Here is an 18,753-nt window from a genome sequence, read left to right as displayed (position 1 = left end):
ACAAACGGGAAATGATGGCATCTGGACTATCATATGCAGGTTCAGTAAGCAGGCTCATTTCATTCCCGTGAGGAAGACAATTAAAGTGGATCATATGGTGAAGTTGTTCATGGCGAACATCTTCAAGTATCATGGCTTGCCTACGTCTATCATTAGTGACCGTGATCCACGGATGACGAGTTTGTTTTGGAGAGGGTTGTTTGACAACATGGGTACAACTCTCAAGTTTTCATCGTCATTTCATCCACAGACAGATGGTCAGTCAGAAGAGGCTAACTCTACAGTGTTGGATCTTCTCAAGTGTTATGTGTCAGAGCACAAGCAACAATGGGAAAAGTATCTTCCTTTGGTGGAGTTTGCATATAACAACACTGTACATAGCTCGACAGGCAAGGCGCCTTTTGAGATTGTAGAAGGAGGGAAGAAGGTACCGCCCATTTTGCATACAAAGGATAAGATTTTTGAGGCTGATCAGTATGTGGAGAGCTTGGATGAAGCTTATCGGAGAGTTAAGTTGGCCCTCCAGAAAACTCAGCAAAAGCAAAAGAAAGCCGCAGACCGTCACAGACGTGATTTACAGTTTGCATTGGGTGATTGGGTTCTTTTGCGCTTTGAAAAGGCTAGACTCAAGAAGATGAAGGGTAAAGAGCGCTTATTCCCTAAGTTGAGTATGCGATATTATGGGCCTTTTCAGGTTTTGGAAAAGATTGGTGAGGTAACCTATCGTTTGAAGTTACCAGATCACTGGAGGATTCACAATGCTTTTCACGTGAGTCTTCTTAGACCTTTCCGTGGGGATGTGCCTGAGGATGTATCAGATGAGGCTCAGCCGGAAGTTGAGGAACTTGATGAGGTTTTGATTCCAGAGCAGATACTGGCACATAAAGAAAGGAAGGTACGAGGTAAAGTTTCCCGTCGCTATCTTGTGAAGTTCAAGAACTATTCACCGATGGATGCGAAGTGGATGGAGGAAGGTGACTTAACAGATTCACCTCAGCTTTTGCAGCTTTATCTCGATGCCTTTGAGTTAGAGCCGACTCTTATTGTGGCTCATTCAGGTTCAGCAGAGCATGGGTCTGGAGCATTACCTGATGCTCAAGAGGGGGGTAGCACCTCCACTCCCTTGATACAGACAGGCTCAGATGACATCTAGAGGTCGCTTGGTGCAGATTTTATCTCATCCGAAGGTACTGAGGCTGACAGTACATCTGTTTATGGGACTTCTATGATATATGTGTACTAGTCACATGGAGATTTTTGTGGATATGTATGGTTCACAGTGGTATACAACTTGGACTATTACTATGCCATTGGTTTGCAGTGAATGTTGATACATGTGTATGGCTCAGAGAGATTGGGACGCTGATCTTGCCATATTGTATATTTCACTTTGGATATTTTGATGCATCACCAGAATGCAATCGAGGACGCTTGCCATCTTTCAAGAGGGGGGTATGTCATGGCCCTGTGAAAATGGAGCAGGACAAGTGTGGGCATGGTGGTTGCAGAGTCAGAATATTTTATGATTCACATGGGGGGTGCCCGGACAGTGTAAGATGTGTGGACATCCCTAGGTGTGAAGGGGGAAACTAAAAACATTAAGTTTTAATGTTTATTGAAGTTTGCCCCTAGGCCTTAGTGGCCCTAGGAACTTATTTAAGTTGGGGCCCTAGGGATTAAATTGGGGAGGAGTTTTCTCTCTCTTCTCTCTGTCTCTTCCCTTTTTGGGAATCGTGTAGTAAAAGGGGAGTTTCCCTCATGCGCTTGAGAACTAGCGTGGAAAAGCAAGAGGAGCTGCATGCGGCTGCTGTATCTGTGCTGTAGCTGCTGTTTTCTGCAAGCTGTGTGCTGTAAACAGGCCGTACAGCAGCCGTACAGTGCTGTACGACTGCTGGGTTTGCTGTGGACTGAGGAGCGCAGAGCTGTGGGGCTTCTTCTCTGCTGGTTGGGCTGCGCAGAAGATCTGTACAGGCTGTACAGTCTGTTTTCCAGCCCGTACCCTACTGTACGACTGCCGTACAGTGTACGGACAGTCAAGTACAGCAAGTACAGTTGCTGCAGGCTGCTGCAGGTGGTGCAAACAGGTGCTGGACAGACTGTTTACTCAGATTGAGTCAGGTACAGAAGTGGACAGCAGGCTGTTTATGCTAGTACAACGCCTGGCACGTATCCCGAGGCGGTACAGACGGGTACTGTGCTGGTTTTCAGATCTGTACTTTTCAAGGACAGCATAAGAGTGAGCATCAGGAGGAGGATACAGGCAAGTGCAGGCACAGATTGGTGCTGTTGCTTCCTCCAGTGTTGTTTCACGAGCTGAACTTGGTAAGCTCTGTTTCTGTTCATCCATCTCTCTTTCTATTGCTTGATGTCTGCTGCAGGTATGTGTTATCTGGCTCCTTGTGAGAGGAGGGGTATGGCAGATTGACAAGGGATTAAGACAGAGATTGAACAGCATATGTATGTTTGAGCTGAGAAGATGAATCATGCTCTTGAGTTATGCCAGATGTATGCCCATGGCTGGCCTGCTTTGTGAACTTGGCTGATCAGAGGGAGGCACAGTGTGTTGCTTGAGGACACAGATCTGTGTGCAAGTCAGATTGGACTTACAGGTGTAAACTCTTGGCTGGTTTTTGTGTTGTACTCAGCCATACATGTTATTATAATTGAATAAAGAAATACCGCAAGGGGCGCCAAGCTTTGGGGCCAACAGGTGTCGCTGTGTTTTCAGATTTGGGCACTCTAGCCCCAATCTGTGTTTTGTTTTCTCATCTAGACTACAAGTGGACGGGTGATTGCTCCTACCGCACTCTGGTTTCTATCGGAGGCCGGTTTCAGGGTGTGATGCTGTTTATAGTGTGAGAGGCTATGGATGGTTGTGGCAGCCTTGATCATGGGAGAAAGCTTCTGTATGCAGACTCTATGTGAAGAGTCTTTCGATATGAACAATGGCTGGACTTGTTTGTGGATGCCGTGTGGAAAAGAAGCCAGATGCAGGTTCTTTGCAGGCTTCAGGAGTTCTACTGGGACGGCTGAATTACCAGCCTTATATTGTAATCAAAGCTCTTAAATTCAATTAAAGAAATACCGCAAGGGGCGCCACTGCGATTTGGGGCCAATCGGTGTCCGTGTACTATTTGCAGGAGCACTCTAGCTCCCCCTGTTTGTTTTCCTTTTCTAGGTCCTCAATGGTGTTGAAGTGTTTTATGTGCAAATGTTTGTTCCACCGCCCTTTGGTTTCTGAAGGCCGGTTTACAGACAGTGTTCAGGGCACGAATGGATTGTGGACTAGATGGAACACATGCATAGATCTTATTCTGAGACAGTGGTTTTGGAGACCGGGCCGGGCTTTCAGAGAAAAGGGTTGCCAGGGATGGATGGATGACGGAGGGACTTCGGGAAAAGATTGGGATGTTGACAGTCATCCAAGAACAGGTTGGAATCCCATCATCAAGTTTAGCAGAGGGGGATGTCATGTGCATGAAAGATGCCATCGACATTCTCAGATGCTGGTCTAGAGGAGGCAGCCAGATAAAGAGTATGAACCAGATGGATGTCACGTGCATCCCGCACTTGGATGCCACGTAGACATTCTGTACAGAAGGTGCAGGACCTGGGATGGTGAACTGGTCCCATGTGAGCCCAGTCCGGGACGAGTCAGCCAGGGATCCATCTCAGTCGTCCGAGGTCAGGTGTGCATTGTCCTGCACATGAGTCCAAGGTCAGGTGTGCATTGTCCTGCACATGAAGCAGTGCCAGTCCACGCTGTGAGTCTCCCTCTGGAATGATGTCAAATGTGCTGTGTATCTGGTTTGCAACTGGATGCCAGGCCTCTGTAGGCATGTAGTTTGCATGTAGAGATGGGGCCAGCCCATAGGGCTACCCCAAGTTGGAGGATCTAGCTTGCATTTGTAGTATGGGCATGGGGGAGGTGTCCAACCACCCCCAAGGGGCCAGGAGAGCCCAAGGCTATGCCCACCAGCCAAGGCATGGGCTGGAGGGGCTGTCAGCCAGCCCTAGGGCTGCAAGAGAGGCAGCCGACAGGGTTAGAGGCCTTCTCAACCAGTCGGCCAGGTGTGGGGGGCAGCCTACACCTCTACGCATGGTGCCCAGCAGCCAGGGTGCTGTCCCAGAAGGCTGGACAGCAGTGTGAACTCATGCGCAGGCTGGACAGAAGGAATAGAGTGTGAAAACACTATATTATATTTAACTCAGTCGTGGGTCTTCAGTAAACCAGCCGACTGGATGTTTTGGGAAGTATAAAAGCCCAGCCCATAGTTTCATTAGAAGCATCTCACAATTCACCAAGAGCCTCAAGCATTCAAGGGCTAGGACAGCCAAGGGTTTGCTAAAGCTAAGGGGTGAAGGACTGAAGGTCAAGGGCAGGTTTTCCAGCCAAGAAAAGGTCAAGTACTTTGTATTTGTTTCAGATTTACATCATTCTAATAAAGCAAATACACCATCCGTGGTGGGGGCCCTACAGAGGGTAATTGGGACCCAATACTGTGTCCTTCTCCATCTCCCCCTTCTCTCTCTATTTTCTGCACATCGTCTTTCAGTTTTGTGCGTTAATTCCGTCGCGAAAAGAGTGCTGTTTTCTGAGTTTTGAAGTACCGATCCTTCTCCGAAGCTTCCGCATATTACAGTGGTATCAGAGCCTACTTCAAGGACGAAGATTCAGCAAAGAAAACCAGAAAATTTTTCGCTCGTGTGGTTGGTTTTTAGACGCCGGTGGACTACCCTTTTCGGAGTGACTCCTGTCCCTCGAAGGACGGTTGGTTTTTAGCCTCCGGAAGCCTCCGGAAGTCTCCCACACAGATAGTGGATGGTCAGATTGCGTTCCGGAAAGGAACTGCATATTCCCGCTATGGCGAGCTTTGGCGACGAGAGAGAACCAGAACCATGGGACCAGAGTGCACCAGGCAGCCCAGCTCGGGCACCCGGCTTGAGTGTACAAGACATGTTCCAGCAGATGATGCGAGCAATCGCAGACCAGACAACCAAGTTGGACGAGCAGAAGGCGCGGATTTTGGCTCTGGAGGAGCGTTCTCGCTCTCCAGCGTCGCGTTTTCCATCTCCTCCTCCCTCTCCTTCCATACCCCAGATACCAGATCCTCGTCACAGGGACCCTCTCGAGGGGTCACAGCCGCAGTCAAGCTCCTTGCTTGAGAGGCAGATACGGGCATTGGAGATTCGACAACGAGAAGACGAAGCCATGCGACGAGTGGAACACGAGCGTTACCTCCGAGCTTTGGACGCCAGATTGACACCGGCGGCGCCCTCGAATCATTTTCCCGAGAAAATGAACTTCAGTAAGTATAATGGTAAACTCGATCCCACTACTCTGTATTCATGGTTACATCAATTTGAAGCTTACTTTGCCGCAGTTAGGAAATCAGATATTGACAAAGTGATCTTAGCCAGTTGGTATTTGGAAGGTGAGGCCATTCCTTGGTGGACTCAGTGGGCTCATGCCCACACCAGATCAGGTATGGCAGCTTATGGGTGGGACGAGTTCGTCCGTGACCTTAAGCAGCGGTTTTTACCGCCCCACTACCTTGAGCGACTCGAAGACGAGTTCAGGGGTGCGCGTCAGAATGCGCAACCAGTCCTTCAGTTTGCCAATAGAATTTCGACCTTGTGTCTACAATTAGGCTTATCTGATGCGGACAAGAAAGGGCAGTTTTTGTATGGCCTGGACACGCAAATCCAATGGGAGGTGCGTATGTTTAGGCCAGCCACCTTTGAGGACGCACTCTCGCTTGCGCAGAGTGCAGAAATGAAACACAATGGTGGCAAGCCCAAGACTTCCCAGCCGGCTTCTCCCAAGGCTAACACCTCGGGGGGCAAAAGCTAGAACCAGACGGGGTCTTCCCCAGGACAGAGCCCGGGAGCCTCTGGCTCCAAGAACTCGAACAATGCGTCTAAGCTTACTCCAGACCAGAAAGCGGAGGCAGGCAAGACAGGTGGCAAGTTGAGTGCTGAGGAGCTTGCTCAGTACAGGAAGGAGGGTAGATGTTACTTTTGTCACACAAAAGGACATACTTCTCGGGATTGTCCGAAGAAGCCTCCAAAGCCCGCCGCCGCCTCCACAGCTTCCGTGGTGAGCACAGCTCCCACACAGACCCCAGCGGCGACCCCTAGTTCTTCAAACCCCGGTGCTTCAGTTGGAGCAATTATTAGCCGGGAGCTCGAAGATAAGCAGAAGGGCGCCCATGACCAGGAGTATGAGCGCAACGAATTGCTCAAGTCCTTTGGCTACATAGGTGGCCAGAGAGTCGTTGTCTTGTTTGACAGCGGCAGCACGGAGGATGTGATCACGGAAGAGGCCGCTAGGCGTGCCCGTTTCGAGCTCACTCCGGTGGACAAACAAGTTGAGGGATTTAGCACAGGTATGACTACAAGCGTCAAGTATGAAGCTCTAGGTGCTAAATTAGTCATTCAGGGCATAGAGTTTGTGCGTGACTTTATGGTTGCCCCTCTTGTAGGAGCAGACATAATTTTGGGTATCCAGTGGTTTCACAAGTTCCTTCCTGATGTCAAGTGGGACAAGCACACGTTCCAGATTGATCGGAATGTGTCAAACACCCCTGTGACCATTAAGTGTGAGCCAGGTATTCCAAACTTTCCGCTCATAAGCCACTTGCAGGCTAAGCGAGCAGTCAGGAAAGGCGCACAGTGTGCGATGATTTACGTCCAGACAGCCCAGACGGTGGCCAGTGCTTCCGAGAAGTACTCGGTTCTCCATGAAAAGTTCCAGAAGATTTTTCTTCGGGACAGTCTCCCTCCCCAGCTTCCCCCGTCCAGACCGGAGGATCACAAGATTGACCTCCTCCCAGGCTCGGAACTCCCGAGCAAGTTTCCGTATCGCCTTTCTAAGGCAATGGAATCGGAGTTGGACCGCCAACTCCAAGAATTGTTGCAAGCTGGCTTCATCCGCCCCAGCGTGTCGCCGTTTGCAGCACCGATCTTATTTGTCAAGAAGAAAGATGGGTCTTCTCGGTTGTGTGTCGATTATCGTGCACTCAACAAGCTGACTATCAAGAGCAGATTCCCGATGCCTCGAATTGACTATATTCTCGAGAGGCTGAATGGAGCTAAGGTGTTCTCTAAATTGGATTTAAAGAGTGGGTACCACCAGGTTCGGATTGTTGAGGGGGACATCCCCAAGACAGCTTTCCGTACAGAACGGGCCCACTACGAATTTGTGGTCATGCCATTTGGTTTGACGAACGCCCCAGCTACATTTAACCGCATGATGATGCGTATTTTCCGGGAGTTGATTGGAGTGTGTGTGTTCATATTTCTGGACGACATACTCATATTTTCAGCTACAGTTGAGCAGCATGACATTGATGTGGAGAAAGTCCTTAGGTTGCTGGAAAGCAACGAGCTCTATATCAATGAAAAGAAGTCAGAATTTTATCTGTTCCAGGTACATTACTTGGGATATATAATCAGTGCCGAAGGCATTCGACTTGATCCGGCTAAAGTGGCCGAGATTGTTAACTGGGAAGTACCTCAGACTGCTTATGACATTAGATCATTTGTGGGTATATGCCAGGCATATTCCACCCACATTGACAAGTTTTCTGATCTCTCGGCAGACCTCACCGATCTGCTAAAGGGAGTGAAAACAAGGAGGCAAAAGATTCGAATGACTCCACGAGCGTTGGAGGCATTCCAGAACCTCAAGGTGGCTTTGTCTGAAGCGCCTTGTTTAGCCCTTGCCTCGTGGGACGAACCATTTCAGGTGATCACCGATGCGAGTAACATCGCAATTGGAGGTGTATTGCAACAGAATGGTCATCCAGTAGCTTACATGTCTCGTAAGTTACTGCCCGCCGAAAAGAACTACTCAGTCTACGATCGTGAACTCCTAGCAGTCATTCAGGCCTTGAAACATTGGAAACATTTTCTGTATGGCCGTGACTTCGAGGTTCGCACTGACCATCAGGCATTGCGCTGGATTCAGACGATGCCCAGTGCACAGTGGAGCGATCGACAGCACCGCTGGAGTCAGATATTCCAGCAGTTTGGTGGCATGATTGAGTACCTTCCAGGAAAGGCCAATCCAGTGGCCGATGCTTTGAGCAGGAAGGGACAAGTATCTGCGATTCAGACCACTAGACTAGACCTTGTTGGTACAGGACTAGAAGACATGAAGCACACGTACGCGGATTCCGAGGAATTCGGTACACAGTGGGAACAGGCATTGGATGCCACAGGACCATGCCATTTTCTGATACGCGATGGTTGGCTTTACTACAAAGGCCGACTGTGTGTCATGAAATCATTCCGGGCAGCTCTTCTCCATGATGCCCATGACGCCATTACAGGTGGTCATAGGGGCATGAATTCGACTCTGGAGAAGTTAGAACGGCAATACTATTGGCCAAAGATGAGGCGTGATGTGTTTACATATGTACAACGCTGTGACATTTGTCAAAAGGTGAAAGCTCCTCGTGGAAAGAAGATAGGGTTGTTACAGCCTTTGCCAATTCCTGAGGGTCCTTTCCAAGACATTTCGATGGACTTTGTCACAAATCTGCCTCCCAGTCCGAGTAAGCGTAATACACAGTGTTTGACTATTGTTGACAGGTTCAGCAAATTTGTGATGCTTATTCCTTGCAGGGCCAATGTGACCGCCGAGGATGTTGCCCAGCTATTCATTCGGCATTGGTACCCGATTGGTGGGATTCCTAGGACCATAGTGTCAGACCGAGATGCCAAGTTTACCAGTCATTTTTGGAGGGCATTGTTTGATAATTTTGGTACTAAGTTGAATTTTTCCAGTGCATTCCACCCACAGACAGATGGCCAGACAGAGATATACAACCAGTTGGCCTTTGATGTGCTGAAGTGTTATGTCCACGATCAGCAAGGTAAGTGGGAATCGTTTTTGCCTTTAGTTCAAGCTGTTCTGAATGACTCTTTTTCTTCAGCTATTGGCAGGACTCCATATGAGGCAGCGTTTGGAAGGCCTTTCCAGTCGTTGTTAACCAGGACCTCGTCTTCAGTACCGGAGGCGAACAGAGTGACGGAGTCTTACCAGGAGATACTAGAGTCCGTCAAAGACAGATTGGCTAAAGCGCAAGAGGCCTACACTCGACAGGCCAATAAAGACCGAAGGGACATGAAGTTTTCGGAAGGAGATTGGGTATATCTTCGGATTATGAAGCAAAGATTAAAGCAGGTGGGCAAGCGATGCCCAAAGTTGTCTTTCAGGAGCTTCGGACCCTTCCCCATCCGGAAAAAGATTAATGAGGTGTCTATGCAGTTAAAGCTACCTCCGAGTTGGACTATGCACGATGTATTTCATGTCAGTTGGTTAAAGCCATATGCAGGTCCACCCCCTTCAGAGGTCAAAGACGAAGCGGAACCAGACATTATAGATGAAGCAGAGGTAATGGTTCCAGAACAGATCCTTCTGCACCGTTTCAAGCATGGCTCAGGCCGAAGACTACGACAGTTCCTCACGAAGTTTCAGGACCGAGGAACTCATGAAGCGGTATGGCTCGACAAAGAATTCTTCGAGGACTATCCGGCTTTATTGACGGATTATTTGGAGGCTATGCAGCTTCCGTCAAGTTAAGCAGAAGGGGATGTCACGTGCATCCCGCACTTGGATGCCACGTAGACATTCTGTACAGAAGGTGCAGGACCTGGGATGGTGAACTGGTCCCATGTGAGCCCAGTCCGGGACGAGTCAGCCAGGGATCCATCTCAGTCGTCCGAGGTCAGGTGTGCATTGTCCTGCACATGAGTCCAAGGTCAGGTGTGCATTGTCCTGCACATGAAGCAGTGCCAGTCCGCGCTGTGAGTCTCCCTCTGGAATGATGTCAGATGTGCTGTGTATCTGGTTTGCAACTGGATGCCAGGCCTCTGTAGGCATGTAGTTTGCATGTAGAGATGGGGCCAGCCCATAGGGCTACCCCAAGTTGGAGGATCTAGCTTGCATTTGTAGTATGGGCATGGGGGAGGTGTCCAACCACCCCCAAGGGGCCAGGAGAGCCCAAGGCTATGCCCACCAGCCAAGGCATGGGCTGGAGGGGCTGTCAGCCAGCCCTAGGGCTGCAAGAGAGGCAGCCGACAGGGTTAGAGGCCTTCTCAACCAGTCGGCCAGGTGTGGGGGGCAGCCCTACACCTCTACGCATGGTGCCCAGCAGCCAGGGTGCTGTCCCAGAAGGCTGGACAGCAGTGTGAACTCATGCGCAGGCTGGACAGAAGGAATAGAGTGTGAAAACACTATATTATATTTAACTCAGTCGTGGGTCTTCAGTAAACCAGCCGACTGGATGTTTTGGGAAGTATAAAAGCCCAGCCCATAGTTTCATTAGAAGCATCTCACAATTCACCAAGAGCCTCAAGCATTCAAGGGCCAGGACAGCCAAGGGTTTGCTAAAGCTAAGGGGTGAAGGACTGAAGGTCAAGGGCAGGTTTTCCAGCCAAGAAAAGGTCAAGTACTTTGTATTTGTTTCAGATTTACATCATTCTAATAAAGCAAATACACCATCCGTGGTGGGGGCCCTACAGAGGGTAATTGGGACCCAATACTGTGTCCTTCTCCATCTCCCCCTTCTCTCTCTATTTTCTGCACATCGTCTTTCAGTTTTGTGCGTTAATTCCGTCGCGAAAAGAGTGCTGTTTTCTGAGTTTTGAAGTACCGATCCTTCTCCGAAGCTTCCGCATATTACAATGGAACCAGGATTATGGAGCATAGAGTGCAGCAGAGGCCAGTGTGGACTTGGAGCAAGGCATGGAGGACATGAAGAGGAAGCTGTCAGCTGCAAGTGGCTGCATCAGAAGATGACGTCGGCTGGACCAGAGGACAAGGCGGCTGAAGGCGCAGCATTATAAGGGATTATGTCCAGATGGCGCAGCTTTTATGATGAATATAACCAATCGGCTGGCCGACTGTTGGTCGGCCAGCACTCCAGGGAGTCCAAAGGGCTATAAAAGGACGCACATGCTCATCATTGTAATCATTCAACTCATTAGGAGTTGGGTCCATGTTAGGACTAGATTTTGGTGTCTTACCACCTTTTGTATGAGACAGCCTAGGGCTGTAGAAGAGTACCTTTTTGTACTATATGATATATACTGAATTTCCAGCATCTCTCTCTCTCTCTCTCTCTCTCTCTCTCTACTCTCTCTTCATGTCTGCGGCATGTTCTCAGTAGTGTTTAGGGCTGAAAGAAGACCCCCAGAGCTTCTGCGTGTTACAGTGGCGCAATCAAGGCCACGACCCACAACCAGTCTCTGTTTCTCCCAATTTGTTGGGAACCTCCGCATCACAAGTATCATCTACCAGGCTTGGCTGATAGCAGGATGGAGGTGGATTGCTTCCCCTTTGGAGAAGACAGAGGTCCATTTGTTTCTCTTCTTCCACGTCGGAATCACCACCACGAGGAGGGTCTACGTATATCTACACCACAAGGATGACTACCCCATGGATGCTTGGCACCCAATGGACTTACCTGTCTTGGTGCATTGTTGTGGGAAGATCCTTCCACGACTTGGTCCCAAAGACAAACCACCCCCCCCAAAAAAAAAGGGAATCAAGGAGGTGTCTACAATGCTACATCTCCATGAATGCAACTATTTCTTCATCACTCAAGCAACCAGCCCACTTGTGAGGGCCAAAGGACGAAAGGGGTTGTTACCTCTATTTTCCTTGGCTTTAATGCCACACTCATCATCAACATGTCCAGGCATTTGGCAATGAGTACCGAATCAATTCTTTTTGGGAATATTCTGCCAGTAGGGCGTGGGTGTTGAGGCAGGGTTTTTGGGATCAGTATTGTTGCCTTGAGGTTTGCCTTGATTACCTGAGTTGGTGTTCCCCTTCCCTTGTTGCCCTTTTTGAGTAGAGGTGGTATTGGACACAAGGGCCCCCTCTTGAGCAGAGGAGGAAGATTTCTTGGGATGGAACAGGACATGCAACCGAGCAAAGCGCAAGAGTTGGCACTCACACTCATATAGGTTAGGCATAGGTTCTAGACTAATGGTTTGTGTGACAAAAGTAAAGAAACTAGGAGGCAACTTGTTCAGTACAGTGATAACTTGGTCTTCTTGAGACTTGGCGGAGCCAATGGTGGAGTACTCCGCATTAAGGCGTCGGTATTCAGAAACCTTAACGGTCAAGTCATCACTCTCTTTTATAGAGAAAATTTGGATTTGATGCTCGAGATCAATGCGACGCGTTTGATCACGAGCAGCATCTCTCTGCAAGGTGTGTCCATCTGTCAAAGATAGAGAAACTGCTGGAGTTGTGAATGAAACTGCTGGAGTTGTGAATGAAACTCCAGGAGAAGGCTTTGCATGAGCTCCACTATGGCAATGGCATTCCTAGCCTCCCAATAGTGGATAACTTCAGGAGGTGCTAGTGAGGGGTAGGGTTTTGGTTCAAGTCCCTTCACCAAGTTCCAGGAACCTGCCGAAGTGAAAACTTGTTCCATAAGATTAGCCCAAGTGGTGAAATTAGACCCATTGAAACGAGTCTTTTCTGTGAAAGCTTTTTTGGACATAGAGACGTGAAAGAAAGGAGGTGGGGGGATCCAGGATGGCTGGTACCTATATCTGGAGTGTAAAGAGTGAGGACAAACTTCAGAAAATCCACTAATACCAGGCATAGGTGTAGGACCTGGCGAGGGAACTCCATAAGCTGGAATATAAGGTTGGGCACTCAGCATAGAATGGAATACCTCGCTGAGGCACAAATCCTTGAGTGGGCACATAAGCAGGAAAAGGAGTAGTGCCAGAGACGGATTGCAACCTGACATCTCGGAATGCTGGGAGCCTGGGTGGCAACACAATGCCAGGAGGCATAGTGTTGATAGATCCGCCGAAGTGAAAACTTGTTCCATAAGATTAGCCCAGGTGGTGAAATTAGACCCATTGAAATGAGTCTTTTGTGTGAAAGCATTTTTGGAGATAGAGACGTGAAAGGAAGGAGGTCGGGGGATCCAGGCTGGCTGGTACCCATATCCGGAGTGTAAAGAGTGAGGAGAAACTCCAAAAAATCCACTAATACCAGGCACAAGTGTAGGACCTCGCTGAGGCACAAATCTATGAGTGGGCACATAAGCAAGAAAATGAGTAGTGCTAGATATGGATTTGCAGCCGGTAATGGCTGCACGCCAACACTTGCAGGAAGAGACATGGGTTAGGTGGGAGGGTTTTGTGCTTGAGGTTGTGTAGTATTCCAAAACACATTAGGAGCAAGAACAAAAGGTGAACCAGAAGAGAAAACAGTGTTAAGTGTTACCTCCTTGAACACCAGTAATCTGGGAGCGAATTATGCTCCTAGACCCTCATCTATTTGGGTTCACATAATTAAGAGTAGTTGATGGTACCATATGTTGAACTTGTGCTACAAACGAAGACACCTAGGTAGAATTAGGACATAAGTACTCAAAGGCACATACAACCTAACGCGGTCACAAGCAGGGTTGATGACAATGGCTCCCCGATGACCGAGAAGGTACATGTCCTTCCTGAGAAAAAGTCCCATACAATCAAGGCTGTCAGCTAGACTGAGCAGCGAGGCTCTCCAGATGAGGTTGGATACCTGGGTCCAGTACTGGCACACTGGTTGTAGGCATGTATCCTCCTCTGGTCAAGGTGGTTCCAAATGTAGTGAACGATACGTTTAGTACGTTTGGAAAACGTGCTGAAAAAATTCCAAACATAGTGAACGCTGCCCCCGATATATATATATATATATATACAAAATTTATAGTTTACCTGTAAAATTTTGAAATATGAAGTTTGAAGATTCATCAATGAACATTAAAGCACTTACTAATACTAAACAACCTTTAGTTTCAATTTTGAGGGAGGGAGAGAGAGAGAGAGAGAGAGAGACTTGAGCGCCGCATAGAGACGCCCGTAGCAGAAGACTTGAGCGCCGCACAGAGACGTCGCATAGAGGCTGCCACACACACACAAGGAAAAGCCCCAAAAAAAAACAACGTTGACTTGATTCCGTTTTTTAACCTATAAAATCAAAAGTGCACGTTCACTGCGTTTCCAAATGTTAGAGAACATTTCAAACGTTTGGATTACATCCAAACGTAGTTTGGATGCAACTATGTCTCTGGTAGTGAAGTCTGATAAGCTCGGAGAAGAAAGACGAGATGCCAAGGGTTTAGATGTAAATGCGCTAGTCGTCTCCCACTGAAAGACCTCGTACGGGGCTCTCCAGTGAATAAGAAGTCCCATCCTCCGTGTGATCTATATCTGAATAAGGAGAATCAACATCTAGTAAGAAAGACTGGTCCTCCGGAATCATGGGTAGACGATCCATGATGTGTGCTCTCAAGGTCTTCAATCCCTTTGCTCACGATAGCTCTGGTACCATGTGAGGGCAAAAGGACAAAAGGACCAAATGTATGAGAGATCAGAGCAAATCAACACGGCATAAAATGAGTGAGTATATATGACGAAATCCAGTACAAGAGCTCGGTGTGAGAGTCTGAAGGAGCAAAGAGGGCTGCTATCCCATGCATGAGGGTGGAGAAGGCCACAACCCAAGGTAGATGGTAGGCTGCTGTCCCCAAGAAATGAGCAGAGAGGGCTGCCATCCCAATGTCGAGATGAAGGAGAAGAGAGGGCTGCTGTCCCGGTGATGGTGGATGAGGGCGGAGAGAGCCGCGATCCCGAGGTAGTAGGAGCTGAGGTAAAAACGCTGGAAAGCTCTACTGTAGCATTGAGGGCTGCTGTCCCACTGATGTGATGTAGATATAAACACTGATGTACTGTAGACGAAGGCTACTGCAGAGGTGAAGTACCGCTCCTAAGAACAAGCGCTGCTGATCCAGAGAGGGAGGCCAACACTAGCTGTAGGTATGGAGTAAAACACAGCCTGTAGAGGATGGAGCACCGGCAGCAGCAGAAGGTATGAGGTGATGCGCAGCCTGTAGATGAAACACCAGCAGCACCAAATATGTAATGATGCGCTGCCTGTAGATGAAGAAGCTGTTAGCATTATTCATTTCCTGGTAGTGTGCCCAAGTTGTGTATTAGGGGTGCCCAGATTTATCCCGGGCAGCACCATATTTTTTCCTCTGTTCAAGGCCCTTGGTTGTAGGGTTGGCCACCCATTTTCCACATGTTTATTTTGTCCAGTCGTGGGTCTTTTTCTAGAGCCAGTCGGCCAGCTCCAATAGGGGCTATATAAGGCCAGGCTCTTACTCACTTGTAGATACCTTGACAGGGGTTTCCAGGCCCGGGTCCTCCCTCAAGGGAGTTGCTCATCATGCCCGCACTTACCGGGACCACCCCTTGCACAGGGCTGATTGTATCATTGCTTCTTCTTCATTATGCAAATTCGTTTTCTTTCTCTCTATGCCTATGTCTCACGTTTTTCGCTGTGCACTTTTGACATGGTATCAAAGCACCGGGTTGACGCTCTTCTACAGAAGGTGTTCTAGCGTTTTTTCTGAGAGAGAAGGATTTCTGCGTTTTTCTCCGTTTTTCTCCAGAGGTGGCTGCGTTTTCTTCCAAAGGAGGAGGTGCTGGGCAGCATGGCTGCGTTTTTCTCTGGGAGAAGGTGCTGTCGGCAGCCCCTAAAGCTAAGTATTGGGACCTTGTGAAGAGGTGGAGGGCAGTCCCCCTATGGCTGCGTTTTTCTGCAGATATAAGGCAGCGAGTATGGGAGATATACGTGCTGTGTTTTTCTGCAGATATGGGGCAGCGAGTAGGGGAGATACACGTGCTGCGTTTTCTGCAGATCTGCGGCAGCCAGAGGAGGTGCTGAAGGTGCTGTGTTTTCCTCTTCCCTCTCTTCTTTTAGTACACATGCTGCCGGCTGGTTACAGCAGCATTTTTTTGCATTATCTCATCTGCGTTTCTGGAGGTAGTGGAGGCAGGTGTTCTTCTTAGGAATGGTGCCTTCCCACAGGGCCTTGAGCCCTTGCTCGGCCAATCTTTGCTTTGTCAGAGTTTTCAAACTCATGGGTGCACACTTGGATTCACATCCTCAAGGTGTGTATGGAAGACAGTTAGTTCTTTCTCAATAGCAGAGGGGGTCTATGAGCTTGTGCCAATTCAGCATAGTGTACATGTGTTTCCTTTAGGTTCTCAGGGTGTTCACCTTGAGAGGGGGATGTGGTTACTTGGCAAGGTGAGCCACTCCTATTCCCCAGGCAGATGGCCTTCTGGATTACAGGGTACAGGCACAGGAGTCTTCATCCCTAGGATGAGCATCGATTTGGGAGCTTGGTGTGCAGGTTGATATCGGCATTCATGCAGAGGCAGGCTAGGTCACTTGGTGAGACGAGAGCTGTTGTGGGGGTTAATAGGTACTTGCTCAGTTGCAGGATGGGAACAGGATGCATGGCAGGTGTACAGGAGGTTCATTGGGTACAGGTAGGTACCAGTGGAGCAGCAGTTTGGAGCAAATGATTGACATCAGATTGTGCTTTGGGATGATGAGTTGTGGATGGTTGGTTCCACATGGACACGTGACTAGTTGGTTGGGAGGTTGCCAGCTAGGGGTGCCAAGTTTTGGCAGGAGAGCTTTCTTAACCTCAGTGCCATAGTTAACGCCAAAAAAGAGCTCAGGGGGTGTAGCCATGTGATTGGGTGACTCACAGGGGTGTGTGAGTAGTAGTCCCATCACGCGACAACGAGTTATGGAGACAAGTTTTAAAGGTCAGGTGCCAGCAGAATTGTTAGCTACAGTGCTGGAGGTATGTTTCTTACACTTAGAGTGTTAGCACGACAGAGAGGCATTCTTGGAACGAGGGATACATGGAGATCCGGAAACCTTGTATCTGGAGATTGGTGCTCAACAAGCTCAGAGTTGAAGGCTCGAGTACCAAGGCTGATGTAGACATTGTAAGCCTCCAGGGTGTCTAGAGGGGGTGCCAACAAGGAGACAGTTTGGTTGTGTTCTCTAAGGAGCTGATTTTTTCTTGGAGGTAGAGTTAGATGACATCCTTTCTTGGGCTGAAGAGGGAGCACATTGTGTGGACTGGTGTGATACAGATTGGGTTGGAGATATGTACATCTGGTGGTTCATTTTTTGGATTTTGCTGGACTTCTAGATCGGGAGCAATTTCTTGGAGTAAGTGGCAAAGGCGGGAGCAGATCGACTTCTCGACTTGCTTTGGAGGTTTCCTTTTCCAGCTCCTTGGACCGGTTTCTCTCCCAGGATTTGAGAGGGGGTGTTAGCATTATTCATCTCCTTGTAGTGTGCCCAAGTTGTGTATCAGGGGTGCCCAGATTTGGGCGCGCGTACGTGTGTGTGTGTGAGGGAAGGAAACGTGTTTCATATGTAAGACTCGTTGCATACTGTTTCGTAACCCCCAAGAAGTGCATTTCTATGCACTTGCAACACTGCATCTCAAAATCTAAAGTTTCTCTAGTAGCTGAAAATTTGGCATTCTGTACAATGCTAGCCAAGCATTGTCTGCAAACACTTCAAGCCTTAGTGATTCGCCTTGACCACAAACTTTACACCCTACACAAATGCTTCAACAATTTCAAGGCGAGGTTGATCGCTAGCAGCTCCTTATCAGAAGTGCAATAATTTCTTGTAACCAATGTCTGCATTCGATGAATGCATGTCTTATCTCTATTCCTTGTTTAGTTGGTCACATGTCAACCCAAACAGCACGTTCCTTACTCCATTGCCATCTCCCCCCCTTTTCTAAAAAATAACATCATGAATTATCAGCAAATCTCAGTGCAGCCATCTAAAGCTGCATCATGGGGTGTCGGGTCTGTCTGCCTATTGTATAAAAAACTAAACAGTAGGCCAATTTTAATACCGCATGTCATTCAATAGGAATCTTAACATGATTGTTTGGGTAAAAAGATCCTTGTTGTTGCAAGTTAGTTGGATAGACTTCATTAATTTTTTCCTTGATGATGCCCCAGCTTTGCTTAGTTCCTGGATGTTGTCTCGAAGTAGATCGTGGAGAAATGTCTCAGCAGACAATGGTGACATCTTACAAGGGTCTACAAACTACCTCAATGTCCAGCATAGCATGTCATGGGTTTACTTTAGCCGTCAGTACCATTGCGACAACACAATCAAAACTTATAATACATGCTCCCAGAATGAGGTATCTGCAGGTATATTTGCGAAAGAAGGGTCTCTTGGAGGAGAGAGTAACGCATTTATTTGGTTGAGGTAGAGTCGGACTCAACATAGGGTCGCCTACAAGGTCAACATAGGGTCGCAGACATAGGTCGCCTTGGGTGCCGTGTGGAGCACCGAAAACCTCCGCATGTCTGGGCAAGAGGCAACTGGAGTTCCCTGTCTAGTTGGTGCAGTGTTCTCATCAAGCAGTGTTTCCAACAAGTAAAACAGCTTTCTCTCCCACGCACACACGCTCTCTCTCTCTCTCCCTCACCACACACGCACACACACACACACGCACACACAGAGTTCAGAAATGACCTCATTGGACAGAAAGCGGAAGGCTTGCGATCCTCCTCCTGATGGGGGTCGTCGCCCCATCTTTCTATTATTTTTTTACCCGTGCCAAATCGATGTGGGTATCTGTTGTGGTTATATGAGAAACCTGACGATGAGGATCCTTTCCGGTCAAAACGAAAAATTTTATTCTTAATATACAAGTTTCGTATTGTTTTGTGTGTGCATTTAGGTGGCATTAATAAATGCAATACCTTAGGTTATCTAAGGTATACACGACCTTTGCATTAAATACGGCTTGCGTAATGTCTCATGCCACCTTTCTCCTTGGAGCGCCTTATTGAGCAGCACCTCCCGTGTTCGTC

General features: G+C 48.3%; 2 protein-coding genes across 3 annotated transcripts in view; one reads left to right on the top strand and one right to left on the bottom strand.

The window, feature by feature from the left end:
• LOC147603853 (protein SAWADEE HOMEODOMAIN HOMOLOG 2-like) overlaps positions 1-18,553 on the bottom strand; it is a 49,957-nt gene extending 31,404 nt beyond the window's left edge. The window contains exon 1 of one of the 2 annotated variants that reach the window (XM_086795791.1): positions 18,413-18,553. In XM_086795791.1, the coding sequence (XP_086651917.1) occupies positions 18,413-18,472 (60 nt within the window). In that variant the 5' untranslated portion in view covers positions 18,473-18,553. The remainder of the gene's footprint in view (positions 1-18,412) is intronic. The other variant, XM_086795792.1, reaches the window with a different exon arrangement.
• LOC147603854 (uncharacterized) lies at positions 9,081-10,691 on the top strand. Its single transcript, XM_086796230.1, has 2 exons — positions 9,081-9,741; positions 9,776-10,691. Exon 1 carries the CDS (start codon positions 9,134-9,136, stop codon positions 9,590-9,592), a length of 459 nt encoding a protein of 152 aa, XP_086652356.1. The 5' UTR covers positions 9,081-9,133; the 3' UTR covers positions 9,593-9,741; positions 9,776-10,691.
• Positions 18,554-18,753: the final 200 nt, after the last annotated feature.

The sequence above is a fragment of the Cibotium barometz genome, chromosome 63 (assembly GCF_041138505.1).
Source record: "Cibotium barometz isolate CiBa-2024 chromosome 63, ASM4113850v1, whole genome shotgun sequence".
NCBI lineage: Eukaryota > Viridiplantae > Streptophyta > Polypodiopsida > Cyatheales > Cibotiaceae > Cibotium > Cibotium barometz.
The sequence above is the reverse complement of the archived record's forward strand: the minus strand, read 5'-3'. Positions and strand labels throughout refer to the sequence as shown.

Bases quoted from the DNA above. Each gene is read 5' to 3' on its own strand.
- LOC147603854 (XM_086796230.1), top strand. From the start codon at position 9,134: ATGAAGTTTTCGGAAGGAGATTGGGTATATCTTCGGATTATGAAGCAA.